The sequence below is a fragment of the Manis javanica genome, chromosome 11, assembly GCF_040802235.1.
Source record: "Manis javanica isolate MJ-LG chromosome 11, MJ_LKY, whole genome shotgun sequence".
Classification (NCBI taxonomy): Eukaryota; Metazoa; Chordata; class Mammalia; order Pholidota; family Manidae; genus Manis; species Manis javanica.
Window position 1 is genome coordinate 105,681,303 of NC_133166.1, and position 20,879 is coordinate 105,702,181.

Here is a 20,879-nt window from a genome sequence, read left to right on the forward strand (position 1 = left end):
CTTGGCTGGGATGGGGCTGCCTGGGGAGCGTCCCAAGGCTGGGTGAAAGGATCCCATGGCGCCCTTTCGCTCACCTCAGGCAGCCCGTGGCGTTGAAGAAGACCTCAGGGTCCACGGGTTCCCGGCACACGTTGCTGTTGCCGGAGAAGGGGATGATGACGCGGTCGGCCAGCACAGGCAGGGCGTCCATGATGAGCTCCTCCTTCAGCTCATCCGTGGAAGACAGGTTCCAGAGCAGCCCTGGGGGTTGGGGACAGTCACCCAACACAAGCCACACTCAGGAAGACCCCAGGGACGAAGGTCCCACCCCCCAGCCCACTCTGGCCAAGGCGCCTACTGAAACGGCCCCTTCCAGGTAGGCTGGTCTATCAAATCTATTGTGTGATTGTTTCGTGAGCCCTTTCCCAATGTCTCAATTAGATGCAGATTCTCTGAGGGCAGGGAGAGTCTGCAGCTCTCTGTCTAGATCAAAATGATGCACAGGGAAAGTGATCGAAAAACACGTGATGCATCGCTGACTTTTAATGTAAATTTGAGCATGCATATCGTCCTGTGTTTTCTACTTTCCACCTGAAAGTCATTCCAGAAATACTTAGCGTTGTTAAGTCGTTGCATCATCTCATCTTTTCAGTCCAATTTGAGGGCTTCACAGGGATGTCAGTGCTTAGCATGTTTTGGACATAGCGTGGGTGCTTAGGACCTGTTAGCCCCCACACCCATCTTCACCTGTAAATCCCAGGTCTACTGAATATGGATCTTGCCTGGTTAGCAGCCTTCCACCATTTGCTCTCCATCCTCAGAAACACCTTGGCGTCTTGCGGGTATGCACGACACCTAGGGTCACCACCTGGGCATTGCTAACCTGGCCAAGGCCAGTACCACAGAGCTTTGAGGATATTAGCCTGAGGTTGAATCTGCACCACTGTGCCCTGACCCAGCCTGGAGGGACCGCCGCACTCCGTCTCTTGGGGCTGCAGCCGCAGTCTAGCTCCTCACCCAGCTCTCGTGACCCGGGCTCCCTACCTGTCAGTTGTTTCTGGATCTCGCTGCTCCCAGCTCTCCGCAGAAGGGTGACAGCCTCGCGGATCCCGTTCTGCCTCCGGGTCTCCAGCTTGTTTGTGGTGCTCCGGAACACCAGGTTACGCAGGGCCCCGGCTGCGGCCTGCTGGACATTCTGGTTGGGGCTCCGGAGGAGGTCCACCAGCTTGCAGATGCCTCCCAGCTGATAGACCTGTTGGGACGGGGTGCCAGGTCTCCTGGTCAAGATGGTGAGGCTGATCTAATGACTCTGCTCAGAGCAGTGTATTTCAGACCAAAGAGTCTGTTTTCAGTTCAGAAACATCCAAGCCAACCAACGTAAATAAGCAGTGTGGAGTGATGGAAGGGACCAGACACAAGCTCCCCAGCACCTGGGTGGGAGACCCTCAGCAAGGCGCTCCTCCTGTCCGAGGGCTGCTCTCCTGCCCTGGAGTAGGTGCTGAGGGCAGGTGAGGCGATGGAGAGAAACACATTTCCAACTCCTACAGCAGGATGGACGCAAAGGAGACCCGCCCACGGGAACTCTTTCTCCCATGGTAGGAGCTCTGATGCGGGAATATCCTGAATCCTGGACTCCCCAGGAAATGCATTTATAGCATCCCACCCTTAGGCTGAACTGCAGAGCCCTGCAGGCGTCCTCCCTCCCAGCTCAGCTTGGGAGGCATGACGAAGCCCCATTTCCCACTACAGATGATCCTAATATGGAGAGAGACAGAGACAGAGAGACAGATGGGGAGAAAGAGGAGGGAGTGGTGAGTGGAGGGTGGGAAATAATATTCTTAGTGGAATCTGAGAAGGGGGGTTTCTATTGAACCCCTGGCTATGACTGACATGTTTCTTTTGTGACCGCTGGAGGACACACACCTGACTAATGCCCACTTAACAAGAGGGTTTTGCTCTACACAGAGATTAAGATGCCCAGTTCTGATCTCGGGCAATGCCAAGCACACTCCTTGCCTCAGGCAGCTGGGCAGGGTGAGAAGGCACCAGCTGCAGATGCCCCACCCATCTCCAAATGGGGCCAGCCCTCCGGGGAGGAAGGTGCGTAGCCAGCTACCTGCTGCTTGGCACACTCGTCCTGGAAGCAGGTGTGCTGGATGTAATAGGCCCCGATGGCCTGGCACTTCTCGTCCTGGGAGCTCAGGTACTGCACGGCCTTAGGGATGGTCAGCCCGCTGCACTCGATGTCCTCGCTGCAGATCCTATGAGGAGCAGGTGGCGGGGGAAGGTCACAGGGCGGGCTGCAGCCCCAGGCCCACCTGGGGAGCACCCCTGGGGAGTGGTTCCTTCAGGAGAGGAGAAGGCTCCCCCACGGTGGCCACTCACTGTGATGAGGCCCTGGTTGTGGGTTAATATCCAAGTGGGTAGGTGACCTCTGCATGGAGGAGAAACTCCTACTCCCAAGGAAGCTCCCCATCTGAAATTTCGCACCCTTTTACCCGTTTAGCATCCTAAAACCCTGCTCACTGTGTGGTTCCCATCAGCAGCCTCTCCACCTGCAGTTTCAAGTTCAAACTGCTTACACTGACGTACAAGGGCATGAGTTAGGTTGAACCGTATGAAGTGGCTGATAGTCAACTTTTTTTGAGCTGTGAAACTGGAAGCCTCATGTTTTAATCTAACAGTCTGGCTCTGCTGTGCTGTCTCGCACCTTCCCAGCACCTAACAAGAGCTGCCCCAGCAAGACAGTGCTCTTGGCTGTGGCCCTGTCAGGGCTCAGACATGCCTGTGTCCTTCTCCTCTCTATCCATGTGACCCACGGGAGTCCCACACCTGTGACCCCTCCCGGGAAAAGGAGACCTCTCCTCGAGGAACCCCTGTGGCTCCCATGTGCTGACTTGCAGGCTGTCTTCCACCTGTCTGTGCCCTGCTTCCCAACAGAGGTGGCCTGCTCTCCAAGGGTGGGGGCAGCTCCTTCTGTGGCACTCAGCCCTTCCCCACTAGACATCTTCCCAGAATTTCTGGAGGGGGCCCGCTGCTCATCTGTATCAGCCCCGTGGCTTGTCATAGCAGATGCTCGATAAAATCTGCATCATTTCCCAACTCCATTCTGGAAAGATCACCCTAGGGCCAGAGGGCTCTGGTCTGGCATTAATCATGCTCTGCTCTGCATTGAGAGGATGTCACGCAGCATCTGTCAGTCAAACAGCACCTCTAAAGGGCTTGCCACTCATCTGTGTTCCCCTCAGGGCCTCTGGTTTGGGATAAGCCAGGGCCTGATGTTGCCCCAGTCAGTCTCCAGGGACTTTTCCAAGTCATCCTAAACATGCCTTATGACTTTCAGGTACTTAGGAGAGTCTGGCTTTATGATGGGGTTCTGCTGTGGTAGAGCATGTAGGCGCCAGGCTGCAGCATCAGCTGTGTGGCCATGGGCAAGCTACTTAACATCTCTGTGCTTTGTTTTCTTGGGAATTCTAGCACCTTCCTGGAAGGGGCTACGAGGATTGGAGATGAAGAGGGCAAAGCTCCTGGGTTAATGGGTTCATGTGCCACTCATGGCTGCATGTCCCACTCTTTTCACAGACCTTGGAGCATAACAGATGCTCAGTAAATGCGTGTCCAGGTCCCCGATAAATGAGTAAGTGATATTAGATGGCGATGAAGCACAGCTCAGGGGCTCACAGGCTCTGAGAGCTGGAGGGCAGGCCCAGTGTTCCTTGAGACATGGTGGCCATCTGTAAGCCACACTTTACATTTGTGGCCCTTTACGGGACACCCCATGTCATCTTTCAACCCACTGGGTGGTGGTCCTTCAGCGTTTACAGGCAGGAGCTCTGCTCTGTTCCCTAGCACCAGATCTGGCCCTCAGTGTGGAAGTCTCTTTGTTGTTTTGTCTTTCCTCCTACAGGAAGGAACATGGCTCCCTTTCCCCTGTCTACATCAGGGCGCGTAATTCCTTTGCTCTTTCAGAACAAGGACACTGATTAACATGCCTAAGACTACAGACTCCCAAACGCTGGCATGAATCACATCACCCTTGGAAGGGTCATTAAAACGTGCCTTGCTGGGTCCCTTCCCAAGGCTTCTGAAACAGAAGGGCTGGGTGGGGCCTGAGAATTAGCATTTCTTACCAGTTCCCAGGTTATGCTGATGAGGCTAGCTGGAGGAACAAACTTTGAGAACCACTAGTCTAGCTAACCTCTAAGTAGCCCCTCTCTGCTCATAACCTGTGACTCTTTAAAATCTACGTGCTCATCCATTTGTGTTAGTGTCTGGGTTCTGTCTGCCCTTCACAGTGAGACCTTCTGTGGCCAGGAACTCCCTGAGGCAGGGGGCATGAACTCCCTGGGGACAGAAGCTCTGGCCTTCCTGTCCACTGGCACTCGCTTGCTGACGGCAGTCGGGGATCTCCGCCAGGCCCCTGCCGAGGCCCCCAGACCGCCGAGCGGCACTCACTTGGAGCTGGCCCTGGAGTGGCCGAAGGATAGTTCCTTGTTGCAGCACAGTGGGTCCTGCTTGGAAACGCAGGAGGGTGGGCGCACAGGGCACTTCTTGACCGGCTTTTGGCCGCTGCAGGTGCTGTAGAAGCTGTAACGGCTCTGGGCGGTCTTGTGGCCCTTGCTGCTCAGCGTGCCCTTGCGCAAAGTGCCCCTCGGGTCACAGTAGAGGTCGGGCTCACTGCGGCTGGCTTTGATTTTCTGCATGAAGCAGATGTCACTGCCTGCACCGGTGTTGCAGCTGCCCCGGGCGTAGTGCCGGCCCCAGTTCTCCATCTGGCTGTAGGAGCTGAAGCGTCTGTTGTCAGCTTCCCGCTTGAGGGTCCCGTTGTAGATCTGGCCAGAGAAAAGGAGAAACGCTCAGTCCAGTTTCCTGAGGCGGGACCCTGATCCAGACGGCCATGGACACAGCCTATGCCTGGCCCCCGTAATAACACTCACAGGATCCCAGAATGTTTGGAGTGCAATCTTAGCCACTCTCTGATATATTAGTTTTCAAACAGCAGGTTGTGACCCATTATGGATTATGAAATCAATTTAGCAGGTTGTGACTATCATTTCAAAAAATAGGACAGAATAACATATACTGGAGTATGAAATTTCGGGGTGCAGTGTGGGTAGGAAAGACATGTGCTGTGTTGTGAAACAGCATATGGGAACTGGGCTGCAGTGTAAAGTGCATTTCTTACTGTGGGTTGCCATCATAAACATTTGACAGCCCCTGGTCTGGTCCCACAAGGGCCAGGTCCAGCAGGGGAGTCAGAGGCTCAGAGAGGAGAGGGGCCTTCCAGTGTCACTCTGTGAGGGGTCCCCAAGCCCTTGCCCCTTGCCTGGTGTGAATTCTAACACCAGCAGCTTCTGACACAGCCAGCCTGCCTTGACCACTTGTACTCAGTGGGGGGAAATTTCTCCACTGCTGGCCCAGGACTGTTTTCCATTGTTACCTCTCTGCTAAACAGCTCATTTGCCTCCCCTCTGCCAGGACAAGAAGTGGGTGGTACCAGGCCCTCTTGGAGAACCCCTCAAAGGACAACACTCCTACCCCTGGGCCTTCGTTATAGGGGTGTCTGCATGTGGAGGCAGGCCTGGGGGCTGCAAGCTCGGGCAGGGGTGGAGCTCCCAGGCTTTACAGCCAGGCTCGTAGTGGGGAGAGGCTGGCAAGAGTGTCCGGGGCTCAGTATGACCTCACCTGGGGTGTCAGCCTCCCTGGGAAGAGTCTGCGAAACCAGAGGCTTTGTGGGAATGAGCTCCAACAGATCTATTCAGGAGGACTTTCCCAGGAGCTCACAGGCGGTGGGCTGCCTGCCTGGGCTTGTCCTGTGACTGGAGGATCTACTTCAAGCCTGACAAAATGTCTCCACAGGCACCACTTTGGGGTCCACCTTTGTGGAGTGGGGGAGGGCCAAGCCCAGCAGCCTGGAGCCCACCTACCCTGCCCGTGAGTGTGAGTGTGCACCGGGAAGCAGGGTCCTCGGGCACCTGGGCACTCGCCCCCCACCCCTTGCCTCGGCCAGGCCCCCTTTATCTCCACGGAGTCCTGGAGTCCACGGAAGACCCATGGGCCAAGCCCCCTCAGAAGGGACATTGAAAACTCAGAAGACACAAACTGCTAACCTCGGCAGAGTGCCCGTCTCTACCCACACACCCTCCGTGCACTCAGGCAGGTGCAGTTTTCTTCCCCAAACTGGGGTGAACCAGCCTATCCCAAAGGGAACTGGTGTTGGGGAGGCATAGATGGACAGACAGTAACAGGCAGAGGGGAGAGGCGTGGGGCAGCTTTCTGAGCACTTGAATGTGGAATCCTCACCCTACAGCTTACATGCAAAATATGCAGTCAGGGCCCCACTGCTTCAGGCCCGTGGCCACACGCCTCTCACCTCCCTCTCAGGCGAGGGCGGTAACCCGGGTACTTCGGAGGGAACGCTGAGCAATCCCCTGTGGCAGGCTAAGCTTTAAATGGAAATGTCACAAGGAACTCTCCTGTTCTCAGTAAATGACACTCCCGGACGTCATCCCAGAGACCTGATGCAGAGTCCGATCACTGCTTCCGGACCAAACCCAGAGAAACTGTGATCATGCTGACTAAGGCTGACAGAGGCCTTGGGCATTGCTCCCCTGTGCTGGGAAAGGCGCAGGAGCCAGCCTGCCAAGTCTCAGCAACGGTGAGCTGCCCATGGGGAACGGGCACTGGCAGGGAAGGCAGAGACACCCCGTGGGACTGCATTTCCCAGTCCCCCATCAGGCATACCCCCGTGGCGTCTCCCGCTCCTGGGAGCTGCAACCCCCACCCCACCGGCTCCTGGTGTCAGGGCTGCGGGTGGGCTGTGCTGCCTGGTGGTGGCCGAGGACAGCTGCGGACAGGTCTGTCCCGTGACCATGATTCCTCCCTGTCACTCTGACAAGCAGGAGCAGAGAGTCCCGTCAGCCAGGTGCTATCCTGCCCTAGTGCAGCAAGGGGACCGCATTCCCCTCTGAGGCTCAGACGGGCACCCGGCCCTCCCTGCACAGATGTCCTGTGACCTAGCTGAAGCCTGCCACCTTTCCCCCTTCCGCCCACTGGGGTGAGGTCTTGGGACTCCAGGCACACTCCTCCAGCCGGCTGGGCTGCCCATGGAGGGAGGCCCAGCGGCCAGGCACAGGCGTGCTGCCTGGGTTTAGTCCTGGCTGTGGCAATCGTCCAATGGGTGGTCGTGGGCAAGTTGCTTAAAAGTAGTGCGCCTCAGTTCGTTCATCAGTACAGCTGGGATTATAACTGCACCCATGGTTGGGAGCATTCAGTGAATGTTAGGTCAGTGCATGACATACATGTCTGCTCAGTAGGGCACTGCATCCCTCCAATGCTCAGTCTGCAGACAGACTGGCTGCCTCTAGAGCCCGGCTGAGAGTTTTACATCCCCCTGGCCATACCTCAAGAAGCTACCAGGTTGCCACCTGAGGAGGATGAACCCAGCAAGCCCGGACAGCCCAGGAAAGAGGGTATACATGAGTATTCAGAGCCCCATGCCGGTCTCACCCTCCAGCCATAGAACAGGCCTCACTAGTTTTCAGAACAGAGGAGCATGGTCCACCCACACGAGGGACCCAGAGCACAGCCAGGCTTTGTGACAGAATGGCACAGTGTTCCTTTGTGGGGCACTGTCAGCACCTGGGGTATTCTTCATTGTGAAGGATGCCCCAAGCATTGCGGGATGTCTACCGCCTCTGGCCCCCAGGCTCTACATGCCAGTAACACCTCCGTTTGCAGTCACTGGGACCAGTGAGAGCGCCCCTGCATATTTCCAAACACTCCCTTCCGGGTCCCGAGCGAGAAGCTGCAGCTGGAGAGGAACGCACAGGTGGTGGGCACACGTGTGTCCACAGCAGGTGGGGGAGCTTCTGGCCAGTCATCGGCTGGCAGCACCTCCACTTTGAATACAAAGGACAGTGAGACACACACACCCACACACACACGCACACACCCACCCCCGTGTCTGGTTAGTTCATGCTTCCCTGGGAAACTCCGATCTCTGTTTGGATGGTCCATGGATCAGAACGTTCAGGGTCTAGAAACCCGGTATCCTGGGGGCGGACCTGAGTCCTCAGCCAGACAGCGGTCGGGCTGGACAGTTAGGGGAAAGCACAGGGTGTGTCCAGAGAGACATGTCTCTGACCAGTGGAGCTCCTGAGGGTCAGCACTTGGCACTGTCCTCCAAGGGGCCAGCTGGGCCGCTCTCAGCAAGGACGCCCTTCCGGCCGGGCCCTGCTGCACTCCCTGCTTCTGCTAATGACGCAGTCTTGTGATTCACCCACCTTTCCTCTGTTCTCCCACCCCCTCTTGGAGAAGTGAGGTATTTTACCCCCTTCATCCGTGAAGGTTCCCCAGCCCCTCAGTGTGATCACTTCTTATTCCTTCTCAAACCAGCATGTTAGAGAGGCCAAGTCCTCCCTTTGTAGGAAAGGAAGCCGAGTCCCAGCGTGTGGCTAGACCAAAGCGCAGCCCAATAAGCCCAAGACCAGGGCCTCGGAGAACTGAGCACCATCAGTTCCCCCGGCAAGTCCCATTCTGCCTAAAGACGCCCCCAGACTGGAAGAGCGCCTGTTTGCCCAAGGGCATCGCACAGGACAGTGACTGACTGTTCAGGAAGAGGCGGTGCCCCTTGCCCTTCCACCTGAGAATTGTTTTTGATTCCTCTCTTTCTACTCGCACTGCCGGCACCGCAGCCCCGGCAATGCCAGTGCCTGCTGTCGGGAGCGGCCGCTCACCTGGCCCCACAGGCCCGTGCCCGCCTGCCGGGCCATCACCCTGACCTTCCTTGGACGAAGCTCTCACTAGCCCGCCTGCCTGTGAGCCCAGGTGTCTCTCTGCCACCTGCAGGCCAATCCCACCAGCCTGGCCCCACGCTGCCCACCCCGTCCCTCCACCCCTCCCCGGCACACCCTGTGCTGCCCTGTGGCATCAGCCACATCAGGGCCCCCCCACCCGTGAGCTCCTACAGCCCCCCAGGCCCATTCTCCCTCCCACCAGCCCCACAGGCCTGCTTGGTCCCGACCCAGGGAGTTGCTCCCCAAGTCAGCTGTGCCCAGAGCCGGGCTTACTCTCTGTGCTCTTGTACGTTCCCTAGGTGCTAATGTCGGTTCCGTCACTCACCCCAGCTCTGGGGGACATAGATGACCTTTCCTGAGCCTTGAGCAGGCCTGGGCTCACAGCAAGCACTCACTGTGGAGGGCTGGGCTTGCCATGTGGGTTTGTGCCAGGGATGGAGGGTTGGGCTGCTGGTTGGCACTGGGGTTTCCATGGCCTCCATGGGCACAGGGGATCTCAAGGACTAAGTGAGTGGCTGGGAAGGCAGGAGGCTTCCCCACGGGCTGGCCTGGCATGGGGTCAGGCTATGATGGTCCGGGACACCTCCCTTCACCTTCAGCAGGTGGCCTGGCCCAGAGAGCTCTTGTCCTGGCTGGAGCCAGGCGTGTGCGGTGCAGCCCAGGGTGAGAAGAGCGTCTGTGTCCCAGCTATTAGCCCACTGGGAAGCCAAGCTTCTGCCAGCCAGGCGGGGCTGGCCAAACCGGCTCTCTGGGACGCGCCCTGCTCCGTCCTGTGGTTCACTCGCCAGCAAAGCGCCAGCAGGCCTGTCCTCAGCCAAGCATCTCCACCACCTTCTCCTGGGAGCCAGGTGCACACACAAGTTCTCGGGGTCCTTGTGCCTCCGGGCCTGGTAGGGTCTCTCCTAAGGAAAGACCCTGACTGGCGGTGCCTTGAGGACAGACTCCCGCTGTCGTCTCCCTTGTCCGGGCTCCTCCCCACTCAGTGCCCCCTGAAGGCCCTTGTGCAGTAGGCACGGAGCAGCTGTTTCATCTCCCTGGGGTTTTGGTCGGGGCTGGGCACTGCCAGCCAGAGCAAGGCGACAGAGGGGCTGTCACAAGTGGTGCGGAAGCCTGGCCCCGCCCTCTCCATGGTTACAGGCCCGCGCCTCTCCCCGGGGGAGCACTCATATGGGGAGCCCTCCCAAGGTGGGAGAGTGGCTGCCTACTCAGCAGTCTGCGTCGGTGTGGAGCCCCGGGCCTGAATCACCGGTGGGCCCGGGCAGGGGGAGCTCTGATTCCTGTCTCCTCCGGGTGCCGCTCTCTCCCCGGCTGGGACTGCAGTTCCACCCCACACTCGCTCCCCTTCCTTTCCCTGGCAGTTGAACTGGGTGGAGTGTGGAGCGCAGAGCTGTCCCAGCACTCAGAAGCCCTGACATCAGGGCAAAGAGCAAGCCCGTTTCCCCGCTGTGGAGTCCTTAAGGGTAGAGAGGAGTTGCCCCCTTGATTCTGGCACCAGCGGTGCCTACTCAGGGGGAACCCCAGTTTGCAAACTGAAGGACGATGGCCAGTGGGTGACCAGTTCCCTGCCTAGTCGGTCCAGAGAGACACAACAGAAATCTGAAACAGTGCAAAGCAAACATGCATCGTTTGTCACCTGAATTTTTAAAATGTAAAAAATGGAAGTTTTGATGTCTGTCCTGGGAGTACAAATTTCACTGGAGATAGGGTTAATAGGTCAGAGTCCCTTATAACCTTCAACAGGTGGAAACTGTGAGCTGGCAGTGATCAGAGCAGGAGTGAGAAATGCTGTGGGTAATTGAGAACAAGTTTCCTAAAGCACCTAGGAAGCCACCTAGGAGAGAGCCTATCAAACCTCAGGCTGTGGCACAGGGGTCCTTCCAGAGTGCTGCCACCTCCAGGTAGGTCATGGCTCCCAGGAAAGGCACCTGGTGTTCTCGGGCTCCAGGCCCAGCTTCTTGTTAGTCTCTCAGGCCACTGTAGCTCCTGGCACTACTGGTGACCAGGGGACAAAATGCCCTTGCATGCTGGCGCCTGGCTGAGGGCTGAGCTCAGTGCCACCTGATGTCTGAGCTGGAAGAACTGCACCAGCCCCCAGCTCTACCTTCACATTTTGCTCCCAGCTTAACCACTAAATTGAGTGAGGACGTGAATTTTCTGACCACTCTTTACTTGCAACTCCCCCTCCATACCTGAGAAGCAGGTTTTTCTCAGGTCCTGACACCCAAGGGATGGGTTTGGGGAGCAAGGACATAAGGTTTCACATACAGACATTCCTGTTTCATTTTGGGAAGGAAACCCCTGGCAGGTGTTTGCCACTTCGGACGCACTGCTCACAGGCCCAAGTGACAAAGGACCCCTGAACCTCTGCCACCTATCTTGCATGGGCACAGACAAGTGTGCGACAGGGTCATCCTGCTCTCCAGAAGCCCCATGTTCCATGGTTTGGATTCTGAACCCGGAGGCCAGCTCCACTGTCCCAGTGACAGTTCATGCTGGGGAGGGAAGAGGGAGGGCCGTATAAGGTCCCAGCGAGAAATAACATCTGGCATCTCAGAGGACGTGCCAGCTCCTGGAAGAGAATACTTGAGGGTCAGGAAGAATCCACAGGGCCAGGTGTGCTGGCAAGTCTGGGGAGGCTCCTTGGCTCCCTGAACCACCCTGGTGCGCTGAGCCAGGAAATGCATCCCCACCACATGAAGTGGGCCAGAGGCTGTGGGGTCAGAACGTTCTGAGGGGCAGATGCTCACTTGGCCCAAAAGAAGGGATCCTTGGAGACACCAATAGTGGAAGAAACCACTCCCACTCGAGAGATAGCCAAGAATTCCACATGAATGAGGGGACAGTTGGCTGGACCCTCCAGGGCTTGGGGGGCTGACCTCCCCTTTGGAAGATGGCCTATGTATGCACACACTCCCCTGCGTACACCTTGAGCGTATCACAAGCTCACCTTAGCAGGTGTGGCACTTTACTGTTTGCAAAAAGCCTCCCCCTTCGTCACCTGTGGAGACTCACAGCACCCCTGTCTCCTGCTGGACTGGAGATGTCAAGGGCAGACAGCAGCACCTTCATGCTCTCTGTGACTGCTTATTAAGCTTGGGGAACTTGACGCTAGGCCAACACCACAGAGCTAAGATAGGGCAGACCCCGAACTGGGTGGGACTCAGGTCTCTGACCTCCCTCCCGGTTTTGGTCCTTCAGCCGCTCTGCCACCAGTCTGGTGACATGAAGGAAGGCTAGATGGGGAGAGCCTCTTTGGCTAGGGGTGCTCTGCAGGAGCCCCACCAGCATTTCTGGCTGGATGCTGGCCCTGACTTCTAGAAAACCCCTCCCCAGGGATTGCAGACATTAGAGGTACCTGTCCCTCCTCTTTTGGACAATTGTGGGATGTCCTTGGAAATCTTAAAGAAGAGTGTAGCTCTTGCTCAAAGACCTGGGCTGGAAGACCCTCTGTCCCAAGGGATGCCTGTGGGCGTGGAGACCTACGGCCATGATAACTGGTCTGTCCTGGCCAGGACCAAAGAGGGAACATACGGAGAACTGGATGTGTGGTACTCTATCAACCACACCTTGCTCCCAACGTACCAGTAAACACACACAAACTGGGCAGAGAAAAAAGGGAGACATGTGCAGATGGGCGACTAAGGCCAAGGCAAGAGTCCTGTGATTAGCTGAGTCTTGCTGAGTGTCTTTAGGCCCAAGGAACTGGGTCACCCTGCTCCAGCCTTGAGGGTGGCCAGGAGGGAGGAGAAGGGAGAGATGGGCCCCTGGCTGGCCCTGCGCTCCCCAGCTCTCTCCAGGCGTCCTCCCACAGCACACCAACTCGGCCCCCAGCACTGCGGAGCCTCCCAGAGCTGGTTAGGGCTGCAGGGCGATGAGATGAGGCCTGGGATTTCCTGCGGACCCTGTCCAGGTTGGTGCGGGGAGCAGTCCCCTAGAGTTCAGCACCGAGCAGGCCCTGAATCAGTACAGGGAGCTGCAGACGCTCAGTCAGAAACATCGTCTTTGCCCAAAACCATGACACTCCTGGAAGAAAACAGGGTAAGCTCACTGAAGTGGGTCTTGGTGATGACTTTTTGAATCTGAAGTCAGAGCAAAAGAAACAAAAGCAAAAATAATAAATAAACAGCTGGGACAACATCAAACTAAAAAGTTTCTGCACAGCAAAGGGCACATCAACAGAAGGAAAGGCAACCTACTGAATGGGAGAGGATACTTGCAAACGATGTATCTAATAAGGGGCTAATATCTAAAATAGATAAAGAACTCATAGAACTCAATAGCAAAATGATAAACAATCTGATTAAAGATTGGGCAGGAGATCTGAATAGACATTTTTCCAAAGAAGACATACACATGGCCAGCAGGTACACGACAAGATGCTCCACATCACTAGTCACCGAGAAATCACAAGTTAGAACCACACCTGTTCGAATGGCTATTTTCAAAAAGACAAGAAATAACTGTCTTAGTGTAAACTGATCCAGCCACTGTGGAAAGCACGATAGAGGTTCCTCAAAAATTAAAAATAGAAATACCACATCATCTGGAAGTCCACTTTTGAATAATTTATCTAAAGAAAATGAGAACACTAACTCAAAAAGGTATATGCACCCCTCTGTTCCCTGCAGTATTATTTATAGCAGCCAAGCTTTGGAAACAACCTAAGTGCCCACTGATGGGTGAATGGATAAAGAAGATGTGAGGGGGGTGTGTGTGTGTGTGTGTGTGTGCGTGTATGTATATATTATCTGGCCATAAAAAGAAGGAGATCCTTCCATTTGTGACAACATGGATAGCCCTTGAGGGCATTATGCTAAGTGAAATAAGTCAGAAAGACAAATACCGTATATCTCTCTTAGATGTAGAATCTAAACAAAACAAAACCAAACAACCGAAAATCCAAAAGCCAACCTCAGAGAGAGAACAGATTGGGGGTCATCAGAGGCAAGGGATAGAGCAGGGGAGTGGGGAGGAGAAGTGGGTGAAGGGGATCAACTGTTTAAAAAAAGAAAAGGCAAGATCATCTTCAAATGCTCCGTTAAGAAAAGTATTCAGCCAGGCACATGGCTGGTCACCTTGGTTGTGGGGGGGTGGGGGGCTCCACTTTGCACGCTTCTCCTTGGCCCTCAGCTTTACCACACCTGCTAGACCAGCTTTGGGGAGTTAGTCTGCATGATGAGTTTACGACCCTGACTCTCCCGGACGACGGTGGGCCCTGCACCATTGGTGACTGTGAGGTCACTTCAGAGCGTTTTAGGTGCAGCAAAAATGGAAGCGCATGGCAAGCTCTTCCTCCCTCCACTTGATTACCAGGAGGAGAAAGTGCCCGTTGGTGCCCGTAGGGTCCTTTGACACGTGCCAACCTCCCTTTCCGAGCAGAAACAAGAACAAAAGTTCTATCTAGCTGGAATTAAAGAACGACTTGTTCTCATTCTATGTATTCTTATAGGTTCTAAGTTAGGGTTAGCCAGCCTTTATGGCCCAGGATACTGTTTTTTTCTTTTAGGGTAGTGTCGGGGTAGAATTGCAATATTCCAGAATCTCTTGCCTGGCCTTAGTCCATTTACAGGAGCCACACAGCTACAGTTAGTGATGTCAAGTTTCCTTCATATCACAAGTGCATCGAGATTTAAAAGTTAGGTCCATTAAAAATAAGTAAATATTGTAGCTGGTGTCGTGACTTCACAATACTTTTGACAATTATTGGAGAAGAATGCCAATGACTGCGGTACTCGCCAACAGCGGCAAGGGTACCGTGATGTAAAAGCGACAAGGAGCCCTGGGCGAGGAGGCGTCGGGTGAGCAGGGGCCCGGGCCCGGCCCCCCTCTGTCTAGCTGTGCACCTGGGGTAGTTGCCTCACTCTCTGGGCCTGTTTCCTCAGCTACAGGAGTGTCCCGTGAGGCTCCTCCAACTTTTGCGTTCTGTGATTCACCCCTGCTAATGTCACAAAGCGCCTCCTTGCCTACCTAGCTCAGGTGCTTCCAACAAACCCCAGCAGCCGTCCTCTGCCCCTCCCTGGCCACAGCTGTGCGCCCTGGTGGAGGTGGGAGGGGAGGGGAGGGGCCCAGGGTCCAAAGCTGCTTCTCGCCCCAGCTGGGTCTCCACATCCGCCTCCCTGCCAGCCTGCTGGGATTTTGTTTTTCGGCTGAGTTCGCTCTCCCAGGGGCAGGAGGCCTCCGCAGAGACTTGCCCGGGCCCTGGGGGAGAATGTGGAGCCCCACCCAGCCCTGGGTGGGGAAGGCTCTTCCACCCACCTGGGAAAAGCTGCACTTGCCTCCCTGAGCCTAGTGAGGGAAGGAACACCCTCAAACCAGAAAAGAGGATCTACTGGGGCTTTGTTTTGAGGGCCCTCCTTCCTGTCCCCCTGCTTCCTGGCTTTGGAGCACGCAGCTCCCCTGGCAGGAGGGGTCCTGATTCACCCCTCCCCACCGCCCTGCCTCAGTTCTGCCAAGCCTCCCTGTGAGGTGTGGACAAGCCCCTGCACTTTTCTGTAGCTTGAATTCCCTACAAAAAAAATTCGGATAACAACACCCCATGCTTCACCTACTGGTCTAACACAGACTGAAGGATCAAGTTGGGAAAGGAAAACATGGGCACTTTGTGTAAATTCTAAATGTTACTCTAGCTCAAGCACTGAGTGAACAGCAGGTACCCGAGAGCTGGCTGAGGACGCAGTGGTGGGGCAGCCCTCTGGCTGCCATTTGCCTGCTGAGCCAGGACCTGAGGGCCTTCTCCCCAGGCCTCCAAGTCCTTCTGGGAGCAGTGCTGCAGCTGAGGAAGAACGCTTGAGGGTCAGGGGCCGACCCCATCCTTTGCAGACAGGACACGGAGGCCCGGAGAGCTGTCCGTCAGCCTGCGCTGCAAAGTTGAGCCACTGGTGAGCCTCTCCTGCTGGCATTTCTTCGGCTGGTTGTTTTTCACTACAGTGTTAGGGCTTTAAAGGCTTGGATGAGGAGATTAGCTCTTGCCAGGACAAAAAAAAAAGCCTCAAACAAGACTCATGAATTTTCTTCTGGAGCAAAATATAGAAGCTTACAATTGGAAGATTCTTCCAATCTTCCCTCTGAAGTTTCAGAGGCTCTACCTTGACTGTGTGTGTGAGCGGGGAGGCGGGAGAACAGCGGCCAATTCATTCGGGAGCTTCCTTCTTGAGAGAATAAATGATTGCATTCTGCATGGCCAGAGAATCGTCCTCCTGGTAACATCTGTGAGGATGGAATAAATGGAGCCCCAAGCCCACCTGGGATTACTTTTCTCAGCCGAGCCTTAAACTCAGAGCTCCATGCAAACGGAGTGGAAGTGGCTGATGGTGACTTGCTGCGTGAGCTAAAGGCAGGTGGAAATGTGGTGCTGTTTTCTCTCCTGGGGAGTGTGCCACTCCTTCCTGTAACTGAGAGGGCCTGCTGCTGCCGGTGAGGGCGGCCGAAGCCTGATGCTGCTCACCAGCTCCCGCTTCACCTCAAGTCCCTCTGCAGTAACTCTCCTTGGACATTCCGACCAAATTGCCTGGCTTAAGAGGGGGCTTCCCACCTTCTCCTGGGTCTGGAGGTCCTCACCGGACAGGAGGAAGGGGAGGCTCATTCAGCTCACAGGGCCAGCATGGGCTCTGTGGCCCCAGGAACTGCAGGAGGCCAGGGAGGCTGATGAGAGCTCTCTGGCAGCATGCAGCCAGTGGCCGTCCTTGGGGATGATGCCTGCTCTTTGTGAACAGTAGGAAAAGATGGCTGGGGGCTGTCAGGGCTGCAGTCCCACCAAGCCCCAGGCTGGGGAGCCTTCCCGCTCTGCTTCTAGCCTCTCTGCGAAGCGCAGCCCTCTTCTCCTTCATGCCCGGTCCCAGGCTCAGCTCCTCCAGAAGCCTGGCCTGGGGACCCCCACCTGGAGCCTGCCCTTGGGTACCACATGCAGTTACTTGCAGGAACCAGGTCCCCCACCTTTGCAAGCCCACAGTGCTGCCACGGGGGCATTCCAGAGAATTCTCCCCCACACCCGACAAGGAAGGACACAGAATCCGAGCTGCAACAAGGTGGTCTGAGTGACTGTCTTTCTTGCTGAAGATGAACTTGGGGTCCATCTGGGACAGGGGACCCATCACAGTCACCTGGCAGTCACAGAGGCCCTGCACCAGGCCAGTGTGCCTTTGCTCCGCCTTATCTGGCCTCTAGAGAGCCCTCCCTGCTCACGCAGACGGCCACCGGGAGGAGGGCTGTGGGCTTCTCTGGGAGGCTGAAATCAGCCACACAGCGAAGGTCAACACAAAGGCGGCTCGCCTGTCACCTTGGGCTCCTGCAAGCCAGCAGAAACCTCTTGCATGGAAAGCACAGCCCCTCCAGGGGACTGCAACTTATGAAGGATGGCCTGCCCCCAAGGGACACTCCAGACAGAGGTGCCTGCCTGGGCTTCTCCACAGCTGAAGAGAAGGGTGCGGCGCCAGCCTCAGCAGCGTGTCTGTGAAGGTATGTGGCACGCTAAGCTCCCGCTGCTGCAGGGTGGGGCGCCCAGGGAGCCGGCCTGTGCGCTCTTGCTCCCACCTCACTCTGCTTCGGGCACGTTCTGTCCCTCAGCAAGTAGGACCATTGCCTCTTCTTGTCGGGTGAGAGCCTGGGGCCCCTGTGGGACCCTCCTGGCTCCTGGGGCTGGGCAGGAGTTAGTCATGAGCTGGCAGCAGGGGCACTGAGTTGGCAAACACATCAATCACTCCCTCTGGGAGCAGGAGACTGTATCCACTCTATCTTTCCCTCCCCTGGACTTTTCAAGAACAGACCGCGGTCCAGCAGGCACTGCCTAAAGAGGTCCTCTGGAGAGCAGCATTCAGGGCGAGGAGACGGGAGCTGGGCGGAGCTGTAAGTCAGGGTAGTTACCAGGTGAAGCCATTTGCAATGCCAGTACAGCTAAAGTAAATGAGGTCCTGCCCCCTCCCCATCCTGTTGCCGGGGTTAATTATCGGCTGCTTTCCTGGTGCCCGGAGAGGCTCAGGGGAAAGCAAGGAAGGCAGAAGCTGGTCCCCATCTGTAGGCTTGAAGTGGAGGCCTCAGTGGGAGGAGCTGTCCCCGCCCTTGCCCCAGGGAGCCCACCGTGCAGGCTTTGGCTACAGAGTCCCGCAGCCACTCCCTGGGCTCTCAAGCCACACAGACCCTGAAAAGTTCGCACTGAATGAGTCCTTGGCTAGGATCTGGCCCAGCTGCCTTGCCAACCCCTAGATAGTGAAAACCACCCCAGGTCCCTCGGCCTGTCGTAGCCCAGCTGAGACTAGGATCCATCCAGGCCTCCCACTGCTGGTCTGATATGTCATATCCACAACCCTTACTGCCCTTTGAAATAGGAATTTTCACCCATTTCAGAGATGGGCAAGCTGAGGCTCAGGCAGGTTAAGAACTTGCCTAGGGTCGCACAGCTAGTTAAGGGGCAGAGTGGGATTTGGACCTGATGTTCCTGGCCAAAACCCAGGGCTTATTTGCCTGTACCAGGCCACTTTTGGGAAGAGACTGTTAACCGTGGACTGTAAGACAGCGCTTCCTCTGTTCCAAGGGCAGGGGTATTTCACCCACATGGTTAACTGGAGGACCCTCTGCTTGGGATTCCCTTCCCCCACCCCCAGGGACGCTTCATGCAACCCCAGCCCTCTCGGCTATAAAACAGGACCACCAGGTGGCTGCAGGTCTGGGCAGGATCAGTTCTTAGGGCGAACGTCCCCAGCACACCGTCCATGAGACCCTGTCGTGACAGGGTCATCAAATACTGAAACAGCACTTAGGCAAGTACAGCTGAGAAGGGGTTGTGAGAAAGATGTGCTGCTGAATTCTAGGTTAGAGAAATGGGGTCAATAATCATGACCAAGCAGAACCTTCCCTGCTTCTACTCCTGGGATTCCCACCCTCAGGAGGGCTGGGCTGGGTCTACCTGAGCATGGTTCCTGGCCCGGACCTCCCGGCCCATGCTGCCCACAGGGCCTCTCTCTTCCAGGGCCAGCTCCCGGGCGGGACGGTCTAGTCCGCACATAACCAGTGAACATCCCACTTGGTATGACCCCAGAAGAACCGAATGATCAAGACATGGTTTTGATTTGTAAATAGGAAACCCTTTTACAGCTGGAGCTGATAAAAAAGGAGGCTGTTGTCCTAATTCAGAAACACTCCATGGGAATCCGAATTGTCCAGTTGTCCCATCGAAGACAAACCCAGGTGATAGAAGCCCATTCTCAGCTTTGGGGTGGAAGGGCCGGGCCTCCCTGGCCTCCAGCCCTCGTCTGCTCTTGCTGACCTGGAGGGAGGCGTCCACAGGATCCATCACCAGGCCCCTAGGGAGGGTCAGCGGCCTCCATACTTCCACCAGAGCGTCTGTAGCCTGAAGTAGCTCTGGGCGTCCCTGGCCTGCGAGACGAGCACTTAAGGGAGTCTTGTTTTCATCACAGGGACCAAGTCGGAAAGATTCCCTGACCCGGGTCGCCAGATTCAAATACAAATACAGGATTCTCAGTAAAATTTGAATCTCAGATGAAAAACAAATAACTTTTTAGTATAAATTTGTCCCAAACATTGTGTTTTACATGGCACCCTGCCTCGCCCCACCATTCATGCTTTCAGCTGCGGGAATCCAGCTTGAGTCTAGGAAGGAAAACCAATGGCTGCCCTCCTGCCAGTCTTGAGCTAGGCTGACTCCTCAAGGAAAGCAAAGAATAGGCTTGGTGGGGGGACAAGGGAGGGGGAACCTGAGGGATCTGAGCTCCTGGGTCTCTTGCAAGTCCCTGGAATATGGTTGTAGTGTTACAATATTGAGATTGACAAAAACCCAAAGTGGCCATCAAAAAAGTGCAAATGTCTGGAGTAACGAAGCTCCGTTGGGGTAGGGCTAGGAGGCCAGGGTCCAGTCTGCTGTCTCAATGACCAGCTGGGTGACCCTTGATGTGGGGTTTATCCTCTCGGGCCTGGGTGTCCTCCACTGCAAGACGCACACCTCACTGGGCCCTGCGGTGCCCGAAGTCTGCTTTGAGGACTGGAGCAGGATAGCGGGGTCTGTTCATCTGAGCGATCGGGCAGGGTGGCTAGAAATGGCTGCGCCCTACTCCCCACCCAACCCGCTCCTCCCTCTCCCTGAGGCCTGTGGGACCGTGGGGAGCCCACGTCATCAGGCAGGTCCTGTGTCTGAAGGAGCAGGCCGCTGGGGTGGGCGGCAGAGAGTGGGGCCTTGGCTGGGCCACCAACTTTCTTTGGACCAATCTTTTTCTTAAGTCTCTTGGTGCTTTTTGTATGTCAGACTAACTTTGTTTTAAATTTTATTTCATTATGTTCAATTTTCCTAATTTGTGATATAAGTGATCATAGATTACAAACAGTATAATGATATATATGTGCATTTATTTAAATTAGAAGGCTATTGCTGATATGCAATATAAGGTAAAACCCTAAGGTAACATTTGCTGCTTTTTGAATACTTTGAGAACTTTCTTTTTGGAATTTCCTGCAGATCTTTTGTCTATCTAAGTAAAATATACACTTGATGGTGACAAATCTTTGTTACTCGAGGTTGACTTGCTGTATGGAACTGAAGCCACATTTGAGGAGTGAGGCACTCAGAATGGTTATTATCATTTCTGGTCAAACACAGGTCATAATAGTGAAGAAATGAGACTGATTTTCTTATATGGCCCCTGTAATGACATGATGTCAACTGTACTTAAAATTTTTTGGGGTGGTCTGGAAACATTTTGAGCAATGGCAGAACCAGTGTAACACTCCAGCACCACGCTGACGCCTGCTGACCCCTGTGTGCACCCCAACCCCACAGCCCGCTCTTGGAGAGCAAAGACCGCCTCCCCGTGAGTGTCTGCGGGGTGCCTTCCTCCCTGCTGAGCCCCGGCAGTTGCTCAATACAAGCTGGCGGACTGAGTGAGCGCAGCATTCCTGCTAACGTCCAGCACCTTCCGGAGGCTCCTGAAACCTGCTGACGCAGCTGTGCAGAGAGCCGCACCCCGCTGCCTCCCTCCCTGCCCTCGGCCTCCATATTGGTTTCACCGGGAGGGGGGCAATGGGCTGTCCCAGGCCAGTTGCACCTTCCATGGGAAAATCCCACAGGCATGGGATCATCTCACACCAGCGGTCTGTTGC

General features: G+C 55.6%; 1 protein-coding gene across 1 annotated transcript in view; it reads right to left on the reverse strand.

Moving 5' to 3' along the window:
* PKP1 (plakophilin 1) overlaps window positions 1-20,879 on the reverse strand; it is a 44,539-nt gene that overhangs the window by 11,523 nt on the left and 12,137 nt on the right. The window contains exons 3-6 of the mRNA XM_037015266.2: window positions 4,435-4,811; window positions 2,096-2,240; window positions 1,024-1,231; window positions 75-240 (exon numbers count right to left, since the gene is read on the reverse strand). Of these exons, the coding sequence (XP_036871161.1) occupies window positions 75-240; window positions 1,024-1,231; window positions 2,096-2,240; window positions 4,435-4,811 (896 nt within the window). The remainder of the gene's footprint in view (window positions 1-74; window positions 241-1,023; window positions 1,232-2,095; window positions 2,241-4,434; window positions 4,812-20,879) is intronic.